Source organism: Cygnus olor, chromosome W, assembly GCF_009769625.2.
Source record: "Cygnus olor isolate bCygOlo1 chromosome W, bCygOlo1.pri.v2, whole genome shotgun sequence".
NCBI lineage: Eukaryota > Metazoa > Chordata > Aves > Anseriformes > Anatidae > Cygnus > Cygnus olor.
Genome location: NC_049199.1, coordinates 3,553,717 through 3,576,494, shown reverse-complemented (window position 1 = coordinate 3,576,494; position 22,778 = coordinate 3,553,717). Strand labels below are relative to the sequence as shown.

General features: G+C 44.7%; 1 protein-coding gene across 1 annotated transcript in view; it reads left to right on the top strand.

Annotated features, from left to right (window-relative positions):
• LOC121062420 (zinc finger SWIM domain-containing protein 6-like) overlaps nt 1-22,778 on the top strand; it is a 199,573-nt gene that overhangs the window by 75,982 nt on the left and 100,813 nt on the right. Inside the window, exon 2 of the mRNA XM_040542409.1 lies at nt 9,335-9,691. Within this exon, the coding sequence (XP_040398343.1) occupies nt 9,335-9,691 (357 nt within the window). The remainder of the gene's footprint in view (nt 1-9,334; nt 9,692-22,778) is intronic.

The following is a 22,778-nucleotide window of genomic DNA, read 5'->3' as shown; positions in this document are numbered from 1 at the left end:
GTGACTTCGTTCAGGCCGCGATAGTCCACCGTTATCTCCACTCTCCATTGGACTTTCACACTGGCCATATGGGACTATTAAAGGGTGAGTGAGTCTTGCTGATCACTCCTTGGCTCCCAGCCGATGAACCAACTCATGGATGGGAATCAGGGAGTCTCGGTTGGTGCAATATTGCCGTCGGTGCACAGTTGTAGTTGCAATTGGCACCTGCTGTTCTTCAATCCTCAGCAATCCTACAGAAGAAGCGTCTTCTGAGAGACCGGGCAGGGTAGACAGCTGCTTAATCTTCTCTGTACTCAAGGCAGCTATGCCAAAAGCCCACCGGTACCCTTTTGGATCCTTGAAATATCCTCTCTTGAGGTAGTCTATGCCGATGATGCACAGAGCCTCTGGGCCAGTCACAATGGGATGCTTTTGCCATTCATTCCCAGTTAGACTCACTTCAGCTTCCAATACAGTTAGCTCTTAGGATCCCCCTGTCACTCCAGAGATACAGATTAGTTCTGCCCCTTGGTGGCCCGATGGCATTAGGGTACACTGTGCGCCTGTGTCCACTAGAGCTTTATATTTCTGCAGTTCTGTTGTGCCAGGCCATCGGATCCACACAGTCCAGTAAATCTGGTTGACAAGAGAGTGGTTCGGGAGCATCTGAGTTGGCTCAACACACACAAATCCATGGGTCCTGATGGGATGCATCCACGTGTGCTAAGGGAGTTGGCAGAGGTGATCGCCAAACTGCTCTCTATCGTCTTTGAAAGGTCCTGGAGAACAGGAGAGGTGCCTGAAGATTGGAGGATAGCCAATGTCACTCCGGTCTTCAAGAAGGGCAAGATGGATGATCCGGGAAACTACAAGCCAGTCAGTCTCACCTCTGTCCCTGGAAAGGTGTTGGAACAGCTTGTTCTGGATGTCATCTCCAAGCAATTGGAAGAGAAGAAGGTTATGAGGAGTAGTCAGCATGGATTCACCAAGGGGAAGTCGTGCTCGACCAACCTCGTTGCCTTCTATGATGGCATCACCAGCTGGGTAGATGGGGGGAGAGCAGTGGATGTCATCTACCTTGACTTTAGCAAGGCTTTTGATACTGTCTCCCATGACATCCTGCTAGCAAAGCTGAGAAAGTGTGGGATAGATGAGTGGACAGTAAGGTGGGTTGAGAACTGGCTGACTGGCCGAGCTCAGAGGGTGGTGATCGGTGGCGCAGAGTCTGGGTGGAGACCTGTGACTAGTGGCGTTCCCCAGGGGTCGGTGCTGGGTCCGGTCTTGTTCAACATCTTCATCGACGACCTTGACGAGGGAATAATGTCTGCCCTCAGCAAGTACGCCGATGACACAAAGCTGGGAGGAGTGGCCGACACGCCAGAAGGCTGTGCTGCCATTCAGCGAGACCTGGACCGGCTGGAGAGCTGGGCAGGAAGAAACCAAATGAGGTTTAATAAGAGCAAGTGTAGAGTCCTGCACCTGGGAAGGAACAACTGCATGTATCAGTACAGGCTGGGGGACGACCTGCTGGAGAGGAGCTCTGAGGAGAAGGACCTGGGGGTCCTGGTGGATGACAGGTCGACCATGAGCCAGCAGTGTGCCCTGGTGGCCAAGAGGGCCAATGGGATCCTGGCGTGCATTAAAAGGAGTGTGGCCAGCAGGTCAAGGGAGGTGATCCTCCCCCTCTACTCTGCCCTGGTCAGGCCTCACCTGGAGTACTGTGTCCAGTTCTGGGCTCACCGGTACAAAAAAGACAGGGATCTCCTGGAAAGAGTCCAACAGACGGCCACAAAGATGATACGGGGCCTGGAGCATCTTCCCTATGAAGAAAGGCTGAGAGACCTGGGTCTGTTCAGCCTGGAGTAAAGAAGACTGAGGGGGGATCTCATCAATGTGTATAAATACCTGAGGTGTGGGAGACAGAGGGATTTGGCCAGTGGTTTGTGGGGACAGGACAAGGGGTAATGGCCACAAGATAGAGCACAGGAAGTTCCGCACCAACATGCGAAAGAACTTCTTCTTGGTAAGGGTGACGGAGCACTGGAACAGGCTGCCCAGGGAGGTTGTGGAGTCTCCTTCTCTGGAGATATTCAAGGCCCGTCTGGACGCCTACCTGGGCAGCCTGCTCTAAGGAACCTGCTTTGGCAGGGGGGTTGGACCTGATGATCTTTCGAGGTCCCTTCCAACCACTTCAGTTCTGTGATTCTGTGATTCTGTGAAATCTGGTTGTCCCTCTCCTCTACCTGGCCACAGGCAGGACCCCACTAATCCTGGTTGGAGCCTCTGGGGGACTGCCCAGTGGGAACTGGGGCAGCAGTCCTCCTAGGGGCCCCTTTTCTTGCTGCTGTATCTTTCCGCAGTTCATGTACCTGAGCAGCTAGGGCCGAGCTTGGTTCACTGTCCCACTTCCTCATATCTTCCCCATGGTCACGCAAATAAAACCACAAGGTGCCCCGTGGTGTGCATCCTGTATACTCCCTTGCTTGAGCCGGAGAATGCTGGCACTTAATGGCTGAAAGATTCCTCCATCTAGGTGAGGAGGAAGTTATGTATTCTTCTAACCGTTGGGACAGTTTCTCCACGGCTGAGATGCAGGCCCGTACTGGGGCAGAGAGATTTTCTTCATATTTCTGAAGCTGGTTGGACACAGCATCCACTGTTGGCCCCATCCCCTCATCCCAATGAATTCCTGCCAGTGTACTGGCATGTGATGAGGGCGCAGCCAATACAAACTTCTGCCACATGGATGTTGTGTACTGGACTTCGTCAGGGTCTTTAGGTGTCTGTTCATGGTTCAAATTACTATAAATCATCTCCAGCACAGCTAATTCCCTCAGTTGCTGCAGACCTTTCTCCATGGTGGTCCACTTGCCTACTTGATATACAATATCTTCCTTGTGGGGATACCTTTCTTTCACAGCTGCCAGGAGTCGCCTCCAGAGGCTGAGAACCTGTGCCTCTCTCCCAATTACTCTGTCAATGATCCTTTCTCTAGAGAGGGATCCCAGCTGCTTGGCTTCATTGCCTTCTAGTTGTTGGCTATTGGCTGCAGTGTCCCAGCATCAAAGCAGCCAGGTGAGGATGTGCTCACCTGGAGGACGACTGAAATCCTTTCGTATTTCTAGCAACTCACTCAGGGATAGGGATCGGGTGGTTTCTGATTCATTTATGATTTCAGTCTCTTCTCCCTGATGTCATTGTGATGATGCTGCTTTAGAGCTGCCTGCCTTTTCCTCTTCTCCCTCCTTCTTAGGAGGGGCTTCTTCCCTTACTAAATGAGCAGACTTGCGTTTCCATTGTTTTGTCTTGACTATGGGGGTGACTGATACCATGGATGGTTGGTCCTCTGGGATGGTCGCGGTGTGTGTTATCTGGTCATCAAATTCAAAGACTTCCCCATCCCCTTGAGGGTGCTGGGCAGTGTTAATTGACATTTGATAGGCGTGAGCCAGACCCCAGCAGAGTGCAGCAAGCTGATGGAGTTCTCTGGTATTGCCAGGGTCAGGGCATACGTCTTTCAAACATTCTACCAGTTTTTTTTGGATTTCACACTTGTTCAGGGGTGAAGTGAAAAACCATTGGCGGAGACAACTGTGACAGGTACCTGCCCATATCCTCACACACACCTTACCACCCACAACTACTTTGTCTCGGGGCAGGTTCTTGGATGATATTCTTAATGAATTGTTTGACCTTAGGGAGGAAAAGAAACACATTTTGCAGGACTAGTAATAGGAGGATGACAGTTGACCAAGGGTATTCAAGATACTCGAAGGCTGCTGTGATTAGCCCACAGGGAGAGAAGAAGAAGGTACCATTCCCGATATTATTCACAAATTGACTTCTAGAGGAGAAAAAGAAGGCAGTGTATATCTTAATATTTCCAAAAAGATTATCTCCAGGAGACCAGAATGGTAACAATGCAGGGCCTGAGTACCAGACTAAACTGAAGGCCAGTGTGTTATAGCACAGTGCAATAAAGAAACCAAACACAGATTTTAGCACGTTCTCTGATTGGATATAGAGGAGAAAAGAGAATATAATAGAGAATAGAGAACGGATTACATACGACATAGTCACACAGAAAAATATTAACAGCAAGCCGAACATTGTGACTAGCAAGTGTGTTAGTTGCAAATATTTTAATCAATTCTACTTCTATCCCCATCCTTTTGCACTACCCACCAGGTGTACCCTGGTCCTTGGGCGAAGACAATCCCATGAGTGGGTTTGCCTTTTCCCATGGCAGGAGCAACCCACACCGCCTTCCCCATCCACTTCCCTACATGCACTACAGGGATTTAGCTTCTCCCACAGTGTGTAGGGGTTTTGTTTCAGCAGGACCAGGACGGCTGTCAGAACCACTGTATGGGCTGCTTCAGGGAAAGTTAACTCCATCCCAGCCAGACCCAGCACACACCCTCAGTAAGTTTGCAGACGACACCAAGTTGGGGGGAAGTGTCGATCTGCCAGAGGGTAGGAAAGCCCTGCAGAGGGACCTGGACATGTTGGATAGATGGGCAGAGGCCAATGGGATGAGGTTCAACATGGCTAAGTGCCGGGTCCTGCACTTTGGTCACAACAACCCCATGCAACGCTACATGCTTGGGTTAGAGTGTCTGGAAAGCTGTGCAGAGGAAAAGGATCTGGGGGTGTTGGTCAATGCTCGCCTGAACATGAGCCAGCAGTGTGCCCAGGTGGCCAAGAAGGCCAATGGCATCCTGGCTTGTATCAGGAATAGTGTAGCCAACAGGATCAGGGAGGTGATCGTCCCCCTGTATTCTGCTCTGGTGAAGCCCCACTTCGAGTACTGTGTTCACTTTTGGGCCCCTCAGTACATGAAGGACATCGAGGCCCTGGAGCCTGTCCAGAGAAGGTCTACAAAGCTGGTGAAGGGTCTGGAACACAAGTCCTATGCGGAGCGGCTGAGGGAACTGGAGTTGTTCAGTCTGGAGGAGAGGAGGCTCAGGGGAGACCTTATTGCTCTCTACAACTACCTGAAAGGAAGTTGTGGGGAGCTGGATGTTGGCCTCTTCTCACAAATAACTAGCGATAAAACAAGAGGGAATTGCCTCAAGTTAAGTGTTCCTTAATATTGATCCATTACCCCTATATTCAATTAGAATCATAGAATCATTAAGGTTGGAAAAGACCTCCAAGATCATCTGGTCCAACCATCACCCTACTACCAATGTCACCCACTAAACCATGTCCCAAAGCACCAGTTCCAACCTGTCTTTAAACACCCCCAGGGATGGACCACTTCCCTGGGCAACCCATTCCAATGCCTGACTACTCTTTCTGAGAAGAAATTTATCCTTATTTTCAACCTAAGCCTCCCCTGGTACAACTTGGATAGGACACTGTCAAACAGATTTTGGCAGAAATTACTTTGTACAATTCAGTGACTTCTTAATGTTTTCCTTCTGATTGCACTTTGGCACAGTCCCCTTCCAAGAGTATGGCAGCTGAAAACACATTTTTTTTTTGTCTGTTAAATCATCTTTGTGGTGAGTGTTCAACAGAAGCAAAATTCCTTTGCAAAAGAACTTCATTTGATATGTTGTCTTAATGCTCTCACTGGTTTTCTGAATGTATTTTTTACAGAAAGCAAAGCCTCTGCATATTGAAAATGTCAGCAGAGTTTGAATTACTAGTCATGTGCTGTTTTGAAAACACTGAAACCTTTTTGAACTGCAGCATCTGAAGGGAAAAGGTGAAACATGCATGCTCTATAAATAGCCTCTGTAGCGAACAAGCACTCTTCTGCTTGCAACTCTTTTGTTGTCTTTAGATAATAATGAACAAACTATTTTCAAGGTGAAATACTAGAGTTCTTGGTGTTTTTTTGTTTGTTTGTTTGGTTTTTGAATGGGTAAATATTTTCAGCAAAGGTTTGTAATTTCAATTAAAAGAGGAATTTTCTTTTTGAAGGGGAATACCTATTTGGAGTGAGGGCTTACAGCCTCTAGCAGAAGAGATTTTCTGCTGCTTTGGATCCATTAATGAACTGTCAGTACCTCCCAATCCCAGCGCAGGTCCAGTCCCTTTGCCTTCATTAAGGAGCACCTAACATCTCTTGGCAGCCTGTAAATTACTGCTGACGAAAGCTTTTTAGCAAAGCACAGTGAGTCAATTTTCTACCTGCTACAAACTTTTGATACTTTGGAGATGATTAGATGGTTATGTTAAAAAAGATGAAGGGGAGGGGAACAGCCCTTCGTGTTCAATCACAACAGTCCTACCAGGGCTTCTGAGTTGAAATTTCCTGAACTGCCTTCTGTGGCATGTTGAAACCTTTTTACAGGTTATATTTACTAACAACAATTTATTTCTTTAAATACACAAACAGAAAAAGAAGAGAAAAATCATGCTTCGTAATTCCCAGGCATTGCAGCACAGTTAATGCAGAGCTGCTACATTTTGGGCTGTGAGGGCAGTTGATCTTTGTTTAAATCCTTTGTAATATAAGAAGGGTAGGTTAGGCAACTTGGCTGTGTTAGTGCTGTCATTGTTTAGACCAGGATCTGTGTATATAAATGTGTTGTGGTTTAACCCGGTTGGCAGCTAAACACCACACAGCCGTTTCCTCACCCTCCCCCCTCCCTCTCTGGGATGGGGGACAGAAACGGGAAAGTGAAGCCTGTGAGTTGAGATAAAGACAGTTTATTAAGACAGGAAAATAATAATAGCAATAATAATGATAATAGTACTACTACTAATAATGTGTACGAAACAAGTGATGCACAATGCAATTGCTCACCACCCGTTGACCGATGCCCAGCCTATCCCCGAGCAGCCGGCCCCCCCCTCCACCCCGGCTAGCCACCCCTATATATTGTTCAGCATGACGTCAGATGGTATGGAATACCCCTTTGGCCAGTTTGGGTCAGCTGTCCTGGGTCTGTCCCCTCCCAGCTCCTGCTGCACCCCTAGCCTGCCCGCTGGCAGGACAGAGCGAGAAGCTGAAAAGTCCTTGGCTTAGTGTAAGCACTGCTCTGCAACAATTAAAACATCAGCATGTTATCAGCACTCTTCTCATCCTAATCCAAAACATAGCACCCTGCCAGCTACTAGGAGGAAAATTAACTCTGTCCTAACTGAAACCAGGACAAAATGTTGTTGCTAATAACAAGAATTCTCAAAAAATCTCCTTGTAGGGAGAGCAGGGAGACGAGTTTTCATCTGAATATGAGTAGGGACTTAGAGATAGTTCTTCTGCTAACTCTGTCTGGAGGCATTCATCATTCCAGGAGGATTTTAACCTTTTCAATACTTGAATTACATGCTGAAAAATTACAAGTGATAATATTGTTGGAGTAGCTGGTTGGGCTTTTTTTTTTTAATTGCTTTCATAGAAAAGACACATAGAAGAGATTTTCTATTGGAATTAATAGTTCAGTTACTTATTAAAAGTAGGAAGAAATGGGATCAAGCCCTTTCAGTGTTCAAGTGTTAGGCTTTTCCTCAGCTCACAGATGAGAAATAGTTTTATGTATGCTTTGTAGGAAACTGATATTATAAAGAAAAATATCCCATACAATTTCTTTGAGACCAGTAATCCAACTTTCATATGCTGGGAATTAACCTGAAATAAACAAATAAACAGAACTGGCTAAGTTGTAACTTTTTTTTTTTCCTTCCTTGAGAGGGGGCACTTATAGGAGCATGTCATGACTACTTAAAAACAAAAGTGAAAGGCAGAGGGAGGAGCTCATGTTATGAGGGGCAACTCCACTCCCCTTCTCTGTGCAAGTGTTGAGTGGAGCCAAGAGCAACAACACCAAATGCTTGATCTTGTTCAACCTCCCTCCCCTTCCTCTTTGTGGACTTTACAGCTTACTGGCTCTTCGGTTTAAACTTTAACCGCTTTAACTGGTAAACATCCTCATGCAAAGTCTAGGTTAGTGTGTGCAGATTGACCTTCTTCAGGGTAGAGTATCAGAGTACTGCAACTGAATGTAATCCAAACAGTGATGCTCACTGCACAATCTGCTCTGAAACGTACAGCGTAAACTGATGGAAAAAATGATTTTCTTTTTCATTTCTTGTAACTTGAAGAGCTTTTTAAAAACAGTTGGAGATTTGGACTAGAGCAATGTATATATTTTTTCCACCTAATTTTCATGTAATACTGCTTCCTGCAACATACTTTCTTCTGTTTCACAACACTAAATCAGTTTTGGAGTTTAGGTGGTGTGGTTTTATATGATTTCCATTATAAATAGTTAATGTATAACACCTTGCTTGTAGTGTTTATTCCAGATTTTATATGCACTGTCTGTTCAAGTTTAATACTGATCTGGCATATGAAATGTCATTGTTTTTCTCTGTATCTATGCCTCTGACTTAATGCTTGAGCCAAGATGAATGTCATGCTTAGGTAAAATAAAAGAAAAAAAAAGAAAAAAAAGAAAACCCAAATTCTACTATTCATCGAGAAAGTATTGAAAGCAAGACCTGGGTCTTCATGTTTAGGTTTGATCTTCAGAGGACAGTGTTCAAGACCTTTGTTCAGCAGGGTTCTTTGTCGAGCAGTGGTGTCCTTGCTGAAGTGAACATCTTTCTTGCCATGTACCATACCTTCTTACATTATATGAAGACACTGCTCTTTTGCCTTGTGCTTTATCATGCTGAATGGAAAACTGACTCATAATGCAGATTTCTGAAATGGTGCTTGCACATCTCATTCAGTACTATAACTCCGACTTCCTGTGTATTGGTAACTGCAGCAGTTTCCATCTCCAAAAAGCTATGCAACCATAGCTGTCTAACCATATCACTTGTGTGAAAGTGAGCTTTAGCATCACCGTAGTGGTGGGAGAGGTGAAAGCAGAGGTTAAGTAAGTGATGTGTGTAAATGAATCAGTGTCAGAGTGGAGATTAGGACTGGGGTTCATGCCATTAGAGTGCACTATGTCCCTCTTGCCTATTGACAGAATAGTTAAATTTGCTGGTAGGTGCAATCTCCTTAGTGTAGGGTTTGGAAAACTGCTGCCAACTTGCTGAGCTACTGGGAGTTTCACATTGGCCTTAACTGGATGCAACTCTGCTTCTGCAGCTAGGAGTTACCAAATAAATGTTTTCCTTACTATCAATCTTTTATGAATGTTGTAATGGAATGGCAAAGAGGGGTTGTAAACTGGCTTTTTACCTGCCTTAGATTTTGTCGGAGATGAAAAGGGTATGTACATATGAAAGGGTTTGTCATATTTGTAATTAAAGCCAAGTTCTTCAAGATGCATCATTTCTCAGAAACGATTTTCTTTTTTCTTTTGTAACTAAAGGTAATTGATAATGAGATTATAGTATTTTTCTTAATAACGTAAGCTTTCTTTCTTTTCCTGCACAGGTTTCCACTTGAGTGGCACGGTGACAGAGCCTGCAATGCAATCGGAGCCAGAAACTGTTTGCAATGTAGCTATCAGCTTTGATCGTTGCAAGATTACCTCAGTGACCTGTAGCTGTGGAAACAAGGATATATTTTACTGTGCCCACGTTGTGGCACTCTCTTTATACCGGATCCGCAAGCCAGATCAAGTCAAACTGCATCTTCCCATTTCAGAGACACTCTTTCAAATGAACAGAGACCAACTACAAAAATTTGTACAGTATTTGATCACAGTGCACCACACAGAAGTTTTGCCAACTGCTCAAAAATTAGCAGATGAAATTCTTTCTCAGAATTCAGAAATCAATCAAGTCCATGGTAAGTTTGATGCTTGTTCTTCCTTTTGCCTCATTCCCTCCTTGGTTTTGAGTTGTATTCTTTTTTGTGGCATTCAGGAGCATGACCTCCTGAGGTCCCTTCCAACCTGAGTTATTCTGTGATTCTATGATGTTTACGAAAGAGAACTCTGTTACTAAAACTTCACTTTAAGATGTTTAGAAAATAAAATTTCTTGGGAAAGAGAAGAATTCATAAGCAATGAGCTTGATGTCTCTAATGCTGTTAATACATGTCCTGATCTACTTCACACACATAGTGTATTTAATTGAAGTGACTTTTTTTTTAGTGGGAAATGGTAGAGTAGGGCTGAACAACAGAATACGGTGTTCTTTAAAAGTGAAAAGGGAACTGTTTAACATTTAATAAGATAGATTTTCTCTTTTTAAAATATAATTTTTCATACGGCCTTGCTTAAACTAGCAAAATTTAATTGAGAACCTGGCTGAAAGAGAGGAATGGAGGTAAATAGCAGGCAGTTTTCCTTTCAAGAAGGATAAATGTAAAGTGCTCCAGTGCTTAGTATTAGAATTGTTTGGTGATCTGGATTTGTGAAGGAAGTAACAACAAAGTGAGTCAAAATTAAAGAAATCTCAGAAAACCAAGCAGATGTAAATAAGCAGTACAATGTAAAATGAAATGAAGCATTGATAGCAGCTAAACAACGTGAAAAAATAGTTTGAAAACCATATTTTAGGAAAGGCTTTTGTACTTACATTAAACATTAAAATAGAACTTGTTATATAGAAAATAAATCATGAGTTTTTGTTTTGAAACATGGAACATAAAAATAAGGGGACACAATGAAAACACTGCGTGCAAGTCTAGACTGATAAGTTTTTATCTGCCATGTGAAAGTAGACTTTGAAACTTATTGCTATATAATGTTTGTGAGACCAGGATTTTAGCAGGAGAGGTTAGATATTGTCAGCAAATAAGTTAATGCATTTTGCTGTGCAGATGGAAGGGAAAAAATTTTTAGAAGTTAAATTTATTTGGGAGTTTATTAACTTTCTTCACCGTCTTACCATAGAATGTCCTGGTTTTACCTTTTCTGTTATTTAGCACTGGCTGTTTCACAGCAGTTGGTGTTTTTCTTTGATGCTGTGTACTGTTTAACAGGTATTATATTCCACCCAAGAGTTCTGAAATTAAGGACCAGATGAAGTGATTTACATATGAACTTTGAATCATTTGGGGAAATCAAAGACATAATAATATTTTTGAATCATTAATTTTATGATCTTTGGGTTTATATAATTATTGTTTAGAATAGTTCTGAGTACGCTAAGCTTATAAAATCAATTACTGTTATGTCGTGAATCAGTATATAGCAAGCTTGGTTTCTAGCTGGGACCATTCAATCTTTGCACAGTACTCAGTAAGATATGCATTTTATTTGTAATTGCTTTTTTCCATATCTTCTTCTCCCTAATGCTGCCATGGAATGACATTTATTAAATTTGTACTGAAAAGATCTACAGTTCATTTGTATACATCAATTCAAAAGACTTTTATAAAGTGCAGTTCAGAAAATTCAGTAAGGCTATGAGTTGGTAATTTGGCATGGTTTCAGCTAAAGATTAAAAAACAGCTCACGCCTTAAAGACTACATTCTGTTATTTTAATCAAATTTCACTGTTGACCTGCTCCTGAGTAGTTTACAATATTGTATATTCTTAGCCTATTTTAATCAATTTTGTGGGATAGACCAGTGGACAGTAAGGTGGGTTGAGAACTGGCTGAGTGGCCAAGCTCAGAGGGTGGTGATCGGCTGGAGACCGGTGACTAGCGGTGTTCCCCAGGGGTTGGTGCTGGGTCCGGTCTTGTTCAACATCTTCATCGACGACCTTGACGAGGGACTAGTGTCCACCCTCAGCAAGTACGCCGATGACACAAAGCTGGGAGGAGTGGCCGACATGCCAGAAGGCTGTGTTGCCATTCAGCGAGACCTGGACCGGCTGGAGAGCTGGGCAGGAAGAAACCAAATGAGGTTTAACAAGAGCAAGTGTAGAGTCCTGCACCTGGGAAGGAACAACTGCATGTATCAGTACAGGCTGGGGGACGACCTGCTGGAGAGGAGCTCTGCGGAGAAGGACCTGGGGGTCCTGGTGGATGACAGGTTGACCATGAGCCAGCAGTGTGCCCTGGTGGCCAAGAAGGCCAATGGGATCCTGGCGTGCATAAAAAGGAGTGTGGCCATGTTGTGGTTTAACCCGGTCGGCAGCTAAACACCACACAGCCGTTTCCTCACCCTCCCCCCTCCCTCTCTGGGATGGGGGACAGAAACGGGAAAGCGAAGCCTGTGAGTTGAGATAAAGACAGTTTATTAAGACAGGAAAATAATAATAATAATAATAATGATAATAGTATTACTAATAATAATGTGTATGAAACAAGTGATGCACAATGCAATTGCTCACCACCCGCTGACCGATGCCCAGCCTATCCCCGAGCAGCCAGCCTCCCACCCCGGCTAGCCACCCCTATATATTGTTCAGCATGACATCAGATGGTATGGAATACCCCTTTGGCCACTTTGGGTCAGCTGTCCTGGGTCTGTCCCCTCCCAGCTCCTGCTGCATCCCTAGCCTGCCCGCTGGCAGGACAGAGCGAGAAGCTGAAAAGTCCTTGGCTTGGTGTAAGCACTGCTCTACAACAATTAAAACATCAGCATGTTATCAGCGCTCTTCTCATCCTAATCCAAAACATAGCACCCTGCCAGCTACTAGGAGGAAAATTAACTCTATCCTAACTGAAACCAGGACAGATATACACCCCTTATTCCATATCATTTATGTCATGCTCAGGTTACACTCTTTCCAATACATTCTAATTAATCACCATTTTTCATCTATGGTATATAGCAATCACAGTAGTGATGACATACAGTATTATATGATAATTAACATACTACAATTCAACTCATGGGCTATTCTCACCCAGTATTAAATCCCCTTGAGGTACACACCGGACCTCCCCATTCTTTTGCATTACCCACCAAGTGCATCCAGGTCCCTGAGCAAAAGCAATCCCACGAATGGGTTTGCCTTTTCCTGAGGCAGGGGTATCCCAGACTGTCTTACCCAGCATGTTTCTTACGTGCACTACAGGAACTTTATCCCCTTCTACAGTGCGTAACAGGTTTGATTGGGCAGGTCCAGCTCGGTTGGCAGATCCCCTGGTATTAACTAACCATGTATGTTTATTCAGCACTGGGCGGCACGGGGGGGTAGCCCCACCAAAATCGTGCGCACCTGACGCGGCAACTTGCCATGGTTATATGCAGCAAAGAGTTACATATGCATGAAGTTTCACAGTACGCCTATACATATTCATAACCTGTCCCCGCTTCATATTAAAATTAGTTCCAAGGAGTCATTTCCATAAACTCCTTCCATCTACGCTTGCGCAGTGTATCCTGGTGGTGGTCTTCGGGGGTCATGGGGATGAAGATTGATGACTCTTCCTCATCACCGCTAGTTGACCTCTTGTCTCTGCGCAGACTCAGTTGCTTCTTGGATCTTGTCTATCCGCAGGACCAGTTTCTGCCAGTTTCTTAAGATAGGCTCACACTCTTATTAAGAGACTGACCTTGGTAAGGGGCCCAAGGCTTCTTGCTTTAATTAATTTGCACAAGCACCATAGTTAGTAAAGACACTAAGTAGCATCCTAGTTTCATGCCGTCAGCACTCTATCTCTACTTGATAGGATTCCCCTAACTCCCTCTCTCAGTCCCCCCTTTTTCGAAAAAGTTAGTAAATTCTTTTACTATTTCTAGGTTCAATATAGTGTTTCTCTATCTAACGCTCCTTCAAAATATCTGTTAGACTCCAGTTTCCATCTGAGTTGGTTCTTTTTCCACTCGCTGTAGGAGTTTCCTGTACTCTTAAAACACCATAAGGTACATCGGATCACTACGCAAAGAACCATGAACAAAACCACGACCACGATTACTGTGATAAACAACTGTTTCAGCCAGGTTAGGTTTGGCAACCAGGAAGTTAATTTTTCTACCAAGTCCATAAATCCCCAGGATGTATCATCCTGAGCTACTGCATGCAAAATTTTATTCTTTTCCCAAATCTTCTCCAGGTCAGTCTCAATCTGTTTTTGTTTGTTAACATATACACAGCAAGTTTGGTTTATGATTGTACACAATCTTCCCTCCTTGGCTAAAAGCATATCTAATCCCATCCTATTCTGAAGTACTACTTTGTGTAGGGAGGAAATTTCTTCCCGTAATGTTGAAGGAACATCAGCTGTGGCATTTTCAATAATTTCTAATGTGGCTGAGATATTTACGATAGCTTTTTCTGTTTCACTTATTCCCAGGGATGGAATCAACCACCTTACAAAACTATGGAATCCCATGGGTCTCATCACGAGGGGGTTATTCGGAACAGTATGTGTTTGTCTCCATAAGGTCTGGACTATTCCCGGAGTTGGTTCAGTGAATATACCCCCTCGAGGGCTAAGATAGCCCCCGATACAATGACCCTTCCAATTTAAGGGTAAGCTTTTTCTAGCATGCCCATCTCCACATAGCCAATAGAATCCTTTTTGTAGCTTGCAAATTTGTGTGAGAGAATTGAGGCCGTGAGATCCTGCATTCGTATCCTTTTTATCAGCACATATTGTGACACCTACACCATAATCTCTAATTTTAGTAAGATTAAAAGTTCCTACATATTCTGCCATATTACAGTTGTCAGGTTCCTGGGCTAAATAACTAAGTGGACCTGTACCTACGCATGGGGTTTTATCATTTAAGCATCTGGTGTATATGTTAACATTGTCACGTGGGAATAGTTCAAATCTCTCCCCTAGATGTTCACAATCATCCTTGCCAAATGGACGTGTTCCATTTCTTGGTTGCACAAAGGTCAATGTCCAATTCATACTGGGTATGCCCCATACGGGGAATTCTAGGTTGCCTTTAGGCAACAGTGTGCACACCCAACAGTCAGAAAGGTGAAAACTATCACTCACTGCCTGGGTGAGTTTCACATAGGTATTGTGCACCCACTGTTCAGTTTCCTTGACCAATGATACCATTAAGACCGTGAGAAATGTAACCTTCCAGGTCGCACCTGAGTAACCTTCCATGGGGTCTTGGGTGCCTTTTCACTCTGGTATGATGGATCCAGGCATTCTGTTCCTTGATTCTGATCGCTGTGAAAGAGGTAAGGAGTACCTGGAATGGTCCTTCCCAGTGAGGTTCCAAGGTCTTCTGTGCAAGAGACTTTACATACACATAATCTCCAGGTTGTATATTGTGCACTGGTCCATCTAACCCTCTACCCCGAGTCCCACTCACATGCTTTCCAATTTCATTGAGCTGTTTACCTAAGGCCACCATATAGGAGGTCATAATTTCATCCCCAGCTTGCATAGATATCCCTCTTTGTATTCCATAGGGTCGTCCATATAAGATTTCAAAGGGGCTTAGCCCTTCCTTTGACCTTGGTCTAGTTTGTATACGCAAAAGGGCTAAAGGAAGAGACTGGGGCCAGACCAAATTTGCTTCCTGTCCCAATTTCACAATTTGCTGTTTGATTAAGTGGTTCATTTTTTCTACTTGGCCACTCGACTGAGGGCGATATGGAGTATGAAGTTGCCAGTCTATACCCAAATGGCAACTAATTTGTTGTACCACTTTTGAGATAAAGTGTGGTCCCCTGTCAGAGGATATAGTTGCTGGAAGTCCAAAACGTGGTATTATTTCTTGTAGTAATATCTTAGTTACCTCCTGAGCCTTGGCTGTTCTGGTTGGGAATGCTTCTATGGCCACCCTGAAAAGGTGTCAGTTAATACCAATAAATACCGGTATCCCCCTTTTCTTGGGAGTTCGGTGAAATCAATCTGCCATTGTTGTCCAGGCCCATTACCTTTTCCAATTTGGCCCATTTTTGGCTTGGGAGTGTTCTTGGGATTAGTCTGGAGACAAAGATCACATTGCTGAGTTACCTGTCTTACTGTGGTATATAAATTTTTGGCCACAATTTCTCCAATTAGATGTTTATACAGGGCCTCTGTTCCCCAATGTCTCTTCGTATGTTCTTCTCTCACCAAATGCCATACCAAGCAGGAAGGAATAATCAGCTTCCCTTGTGGGGTGAGAGCCCACCCTTCTTTGTTATATGACCCTTCTAAATCTGAGATGAGTTTCTGATCCTCTTTAGTGTATTCTGGCTTACCTTCTAAGGAAATTCGTCCATCAGGGATCAAAGCCCCTTCTGTATTTACCTTAGTTTTAGCTACTTGTTTTCCCTCTCTGTCTGCCAGCTCATTTCCTCTCTCCAGTTCTGAGCTCACTCTCTGGTGTGCCTTAATGTGCATAATCGCCAGTTTATCAGGGAGTTGAACTGCCTCTAGCAGTTTCAGGACCTGTTCAGCATGCTTGATGTTTTTGCCCTGAGAGTTTAATAATCCTCTCTCCTTCCAGATTGCTCCGTGTGCATGTACGACCCCAAAGGCATACTTTGAGTCCGTATAGATGTTCACAGTTCTGCCTTGGGCCAGTTCCAGGGCACGAGTCAGAGCAATTATTTCTGCCTTTTGTGCAGAGGTATTCATGGGCAAAGGCTTTGACTCTATTATTTTTTGGCTGGTGGTGATGGCATATCCTGCATGCTTCTTACCACTTAGGACATAGCTGCTTCCATCCGTAAACCAATTTTCTATCTTCCATAGGGCTGTCTCTCAGGTCCAGACGGCTTGCGTATGTTCCTTCAGTAGTCTCCAGGCAGTTATGATGCACTGGTTCTCCCATGTTTCCACTGAGGAAAGAAGCTGGGTTGACAATGTTAGTGACTACAATCTCCACATCATCCTGTTCTACTAGTATAGCCTGATATCTCAGGAATCTTTGTGGAGATAGCCAATGTCCACCCTTTGCTTCTAGTACTGCGGATGCTGTGTGGGACACTAGGACAGTCATCTTCTGGCCCAGGGTAAATTTTTGGGCCTCTTGTATGTTCAATATTACTGCTGCGACTGCTCATAAGCATCCAGGCCAACCCTTTGCAGTTGCGTCCAATTGTTTGGAAAAATAGGCAACTGCTCATCGATACGGGCCCAGATCTTGTGCTAATATTCCCAAGGGAATCCCCTGCTTCTCATGTGAGAAAAGGAAAAATGGCTTACTCACATCGGGAAGCACTAAGGCTGGGGCCGACATTAAAGCTCTTTGCAGTGACTCAAAGGCTTGCGTGGTCTTCTTGTCCCATTTAAGGTATTTCTGATCAGTGGTTGTTAGTGCATATAGCAGTTTAACAAGCAGTCCATAATTATAGATCCACAGTCGACACCACCCCGTCATCCCCAAGAAAGTCCGTAACTCTTTTACCGTCTGGGGTCTCTGAGTCTGACATATTGCCTCTTTACGGGCCTGTCCCAAAGTTCTCTGTCCCGCGCTAATTTCATAGCCCAAATAAATCACCTTGCGCTGTATTACCTGAGCTTTCTTCTTGGATACTCGGTACCCTTGGAGTCCCAAGAAATTTAGCAGACTCACTGTCCAGGCCATACAACCACCCTCCGTCTTGGTAGCAATCAGGATATTGTCCACATATTGTAATAGCTTCCCTTCTTCAGATGGGGCCTCCCAGGATTCCAGGTCTTTTGCGAGTTGATTACCAAAGATGGTAGGGCTATTCTTAAATCCCTGTGGCAACACCGTCCAAGTGAGCTGAATCTTACGCCCACTTTTAGGGTTTTCCCATTCAAATGCAAATATTTTCTGGCTGGCTTCATGGAGAGGGAGGCAAAAGAAGGCATCCTTTAAGTCTAAAACAGTAAACCAGGTTAGTTCAGGTGTTAATGCAGTTAACAAGGTGTACGGATTTGCTGCTACTGGGTAAAGGTCTTCAGTGACTCTATTTACAGCTCGCAAGTCCTGGACCAACCGATACGACCCGTCAAGTTTGCGAACGGGTAATATGGGGGTACTGAAATTGGACTCACATTCTTTCAATAATCCAAATTGTAAATATTTCTCTATTACTGGCCGAATTCCTTCCCTATCTTCCTTCAGGGGGTATTGCTTAACTGTTACTGGTTGTCGACCTTCCTTGAGTTTAGCCTCTACAGGTGGAGCATTCTTTGCTTTTCCAGGTACATCGGTGGCCCATACCCCAGGATATACCTGGTCTAGGATCTCTTCGCTGATTTTTCCTTCAGTGGGAAAACTGGTTAAGGATAGACTCAGAATTTGAATGTACTGCCGATCTTTTACCTTCAGGGTAATTTCCCCTTCTTCAAAGGTAATCTTTGCATCCAGTTGCCCCAACAAATCTCTCCCCAGAAGAGCCTTTGGAGAGTTAGGCATATATAGAAATTTGTGGATGCCCCATTGTTTTCCCAAGTTGTACTTTAAAGGTTCACAGAAATATGCCTTTTCACTTTGGCCAGTTGCCCCTTTCACCATAACATAGTCATTTCCCAAAGGCATCAGAGCCTGATTCAAAACTGAATATGTTGCCCCTGTGTCAACCAGAAATTCTACTTCTTGTTGTTTCTTCCCTAGCTTCATTATAACCAGGGGATCTGCTAGGGTAGATTCCCCAGGTCCCCTTCAGTCTTCCTTCATGTGGGCTACTATTTTCCCCACCTGGTGGCTTCGTCTCCTCTCTTTGTTTCTTGGGCATTCCTTTTTCCAGTGACCAAACTTCTTGCACAAAGCACATTGATCCTTGCCTAATTGGGACTGTTCTTGTCTAGGCCTTCTTTCCTCCTTTTCCCTGATTACTGTCACCAGCCTCCTTTGCCCTTGTCTGTATCTCTCCTCTCTATTACTGAATACTCTCCATGCCTCATCCAGCAACACTTCCATATTTCTACCTTGTGTAGGACGTAACTTCTGGAGCTTACGCCTAATGTCCCCTGTGGACTGACCCAAAAACAGGGAGACTAATTGTATCCCTACCTCGGACCCAGGATCCAGCAGTGTGTTACGGCGCATCACATCCCTCAGTTGATCCAGGAATTCAGATGGGGACTTGGAGGGACCTTGTTGCGTATTTTGCGTATAGTGCTGACCAATTTATAGTTTTAGGAATGGCCTTCTCCATTCCTTTTGAAATCCACTCTTGATATGCCTGTAACCTTTCCATCTCTGCGGATCTATTTACATTCCATTTTGGATCCTGGAGGGGAAAGTATTCCTTAACATCCACTCCAGTAGTCTTATAATGATCCTCAGCCAAATCTCCTGCAGTTTTTAAAATCAATTGCTTCTCTGTCTCAGTCATGTGTTCTAACAATAACTGTATGTCCTTCCAATCAGGGTTATGTTGCTTTACAATGAACTGAAAATATTTGGTTACACTTACTGGATCATTCCTGTAATCTTTCACAACCCTTTTCCGTTCTCCCAGATCAGTAGTGGTAAAGGGTATTTTGATCAGCACTGCCCCGCCATCAGGCCCTACTGCCTCCCGGAGAGGTGCCTGTAAGGCTGTGGAAGCATATTTCTTTCTGGTACAGGAAGATACAGGACTGTCCGGGGGAGTGGATGCTCCGTCTGAGTCCTCACCCTGTTCCTGTGGTCGAGGGGGAGGCTTAAACAAATCTGTTAGATCCTGCTCTGGTGCTTGATCGATCTTTTCTGCTCTGGTACACCTTTGTCCAATACTGCATGCCGAGCAACACCGTCTCAATTTACCCCTAAGCTCTTTGTTATTTTCTCGCTCAAGTGCCAGTACCATGGAATCCTGTGGTGGTGCCATTCCACAGTCCCTTTGCCACTCCAGGTGATTTCGGAAGGTGAAAAACATATCTGCATATGAAACCTCATCCCACTTTCCTTCTCTCCTTAAGAACAACATAAATTGTAAAAGAGTATTATAATCTATTGTCCCGTTGAGTGGCCACTTAGCTCCATCCTCTAATTTATACAGTGGCCACCACCGATTACAATATTTGATAAGGATTTTCTTACTTTCTGTACCTCCAGTCCCGAAGATATCCCTCCAGTAAGCTAACACACAGCCTAAGGGGCTCTTCTTCAAAATTCCTCCTTGATTATTTCTCATTTTACAACTCCTTTTACTGAAACTTCTAAACCACTACTTAAATAATGCTCCCGCCTTTCCCTTGTCATACTTCAAGATATTTACAGATGGGACGCACCACTGAGCCCGTATATTATCTAATCAACACTTAGATAAAACAGCACTCCCTTTTGATCTTTCATGCACTTCATTCGTCTCCGGCCGCTCCCCTCACAGAGAATACGGAACCGCGGATCGGAACTCCGCACTCGCTTCGCAGCGATGCTGCGTCTCACTTACACAGCACAATCACACAACCACACAAAGGGGCCCCTTACACTTCTTGTTCATACCACAAAAATATATCACTTAAAACAATAACCAAACTCGTTTGTATCATCTCAAACTCACACACTTACACACATGCCTTCAACATGAGATATCTAGACATTTACAAATAAGACCTACAGTTATTAACACTCCAGCCAATATCCCTCCAGCAGCTGCAAACATTACCCAAGTAACCTTGTCACAATTGCGAGAGGCCCGCTTACCCTTCTCCTGCTTCTTATACAGTCATTAGTAGGTCTATCCTGGCTCCCAAAACTGGGATGCAGCGGTAACCTCAGGTTCGCTCGATCTACTCCCAAGGTCGCTAGCAACCGCTCTATCAGTCACCAAATCCCCCTTGACCATGCAGGGTACCCTCCTCTCATATGGGGACTATGCTGCATGCCAGACGTCTTCTGTGCGATTTACCAGCTGCCCCAACCACGCGTATGACTTACAGGCCCTTCCCACAACACATACAGTTTTATCCGCAGTTTCAGGAGGTTTTTGTCTGCTCCCGTGGTGAGCGGCTGGCAGCAGAGACTCCTCCGAGGAAAGTGCTCAGGGGTGCCCAGGAGCATCCGTTCCACAGTAGATCCCATGGCCAAGCAGAGAGTCTCCTGCCTGGCTTGCAAATTGACGTGCGGAAAACAGACTCCACAATCAGTAACACTGTAAAGTAGGTATGTTTATTCAGCGCTGGGCGGCACGGGGGGGTAGCCCCACCAAAATCGTGCGCACCTGACGCGGCAACTTGCCATGGTTATATGCAGCAAAGAGTTACATATGCATGAAGTTTCACAGTACGCCTATACATATTCATAACCTGTCCCCGCTTCATATTAAAATTAGTTCCAAGGAGTCATTTCCATAAACTCCTTCCATCTACGCTTGCGCAGTGTATCCTGGTGGTGGTCTTCGGGGGTCATGGGGATGAAGATTGATGACTCTTCCTCATCACCGCTAGTTGACCTCTTGTCTCTGCGCAGACTCAGTTGCTTCTTGGATCTTGTCTATCCGCAGGACCAGTTTCTGCCAGTTTCTTAAGATAGGCTCACACTCTTATTAAGAGACTGACCTTGGTAAGGGGCCCAAGGCTTCTTGCTTTAATTAATTTGCACAAGCACCATAGTTAGTAAAGACACTAAGTAGCATCCTAGTTTCATGCCGTCAGCACTCTATCTCTACTTGATAGGATTCCCCTAACTCCCTCTCTCAGTCCCCCCTTTTTCGAAAAAGTTAGTAAATTCTTTTCTAAAAGGTTAGTAAATTCTTCTATTGTCTCAGTCCCCCCTTTTCTAAAACGTTAGTAAATTCTTTTCTAAAAAGTTAGTAAATTATTGTATTCTCCTAACTCCCTCTCTCAGCAGGGCCCCTCTGATCCTGGTCAGAATCTTCTTTTCTGTGTTTAAAGGACTGCCTGCTGGAAGTTGGAGCAGCAAGCTTTTCAGAGAACCCCTTTCTCCCGATTGTTTTCTTTTGCAACTAACGTACCTGTGCCTCTAGGGTCAAGGTAGATTTTCCATCCCATTTTCTCATGTCCTCTCCATGGTCACGTAGGTAAAACCACAGGGTGGCGCGGGGTGTGTACCCACCATATCGTCTTCCTTGCACGGATGGACACTTGCCCCTGATAGCTGAGACACTGGTTTGTACAGGTGGGGAGGAAAATAATCTCTCTTCAAGTTGGTGGACCTTTTCAGAAAGTTTCTCCAAAGTATTCTCTTGTAGTTGGTGGCCACTTTCAGAAATTTTCTCCACAGCCGAGACGCAGGCCTGTAGGGAAGAGGAGAGACTTTCTTCGTACTGCCGGAGTTGTTTAGCCAATTCATCCACTGTGGGTTCCTCATGGTCTTTCCAAGCCATTACTGCCAATGAGCTGGCATATGATGATGGTGCACTCCGTACAAACTTCTGCCACATGAGTCGTGTACACTTGACTTCATCTGCATCCGTAGATATTTGTTCGTTTTCTAGGTCCTCATAAATGACGTCCCATACAGCTAATTCCCTCAGGTACTGGATTCCCTTCTCCATAGTGGTCCACTTGCCTGGTAGACATACAAGTTCTTCTTTGAAGGGATACCTTTCCTTCACAGCTGACAGGAGACGCCTCCAGAGGGTGAAGATTTGTGCTCCTTTTCCAATTGCTTTGTCAATGCCCACTTCCTGAGTAAGGGATCCCAGCCGCCTGGCTTCCCTGCCCTCTAATTCCACACAATTGGCTCCAGTGTCCCAGCACCGGAGCAGCCAGGTGACAAGCTGCTCACCTATACAGCGACCAAAATCTTTTCGCACATCTCGTAGCTCACACTGGTATAGGGTTCGGGTAATTACTGTTGATTTTTCGACATCTTCATCTTCATCCTCCTGCTTCTCTGATGGCCCAGCCTTGTCTTCTCCATACCTAGACCTAGCAGAAGACTCTCTGCGTTCTAAACGACCTGAATCTCTATACCATTTTTTCACCTTATCTACAGGGGCAACTTGCACTGCTACAGCTCGTTTCTCTGACCCAGCCACAGGGTCTGCCACAGGGGTTGGAATACCCTCTGCAGGGGCAACTTGCACTGCTACAGCTCGTTTCTCTGACCCAGCCACAGGATCTGCCACAGGGGTTGGAATACCCTCTGCAGGGGCAACTTGCACTGCTACAGCTCATTTCTCTGACCCAGCCACAGGGCCTGCCACAGGGGTTGGAATACCCTCTGCAGGGGCAACTTGCACTGCTACGGTTCGTTTCT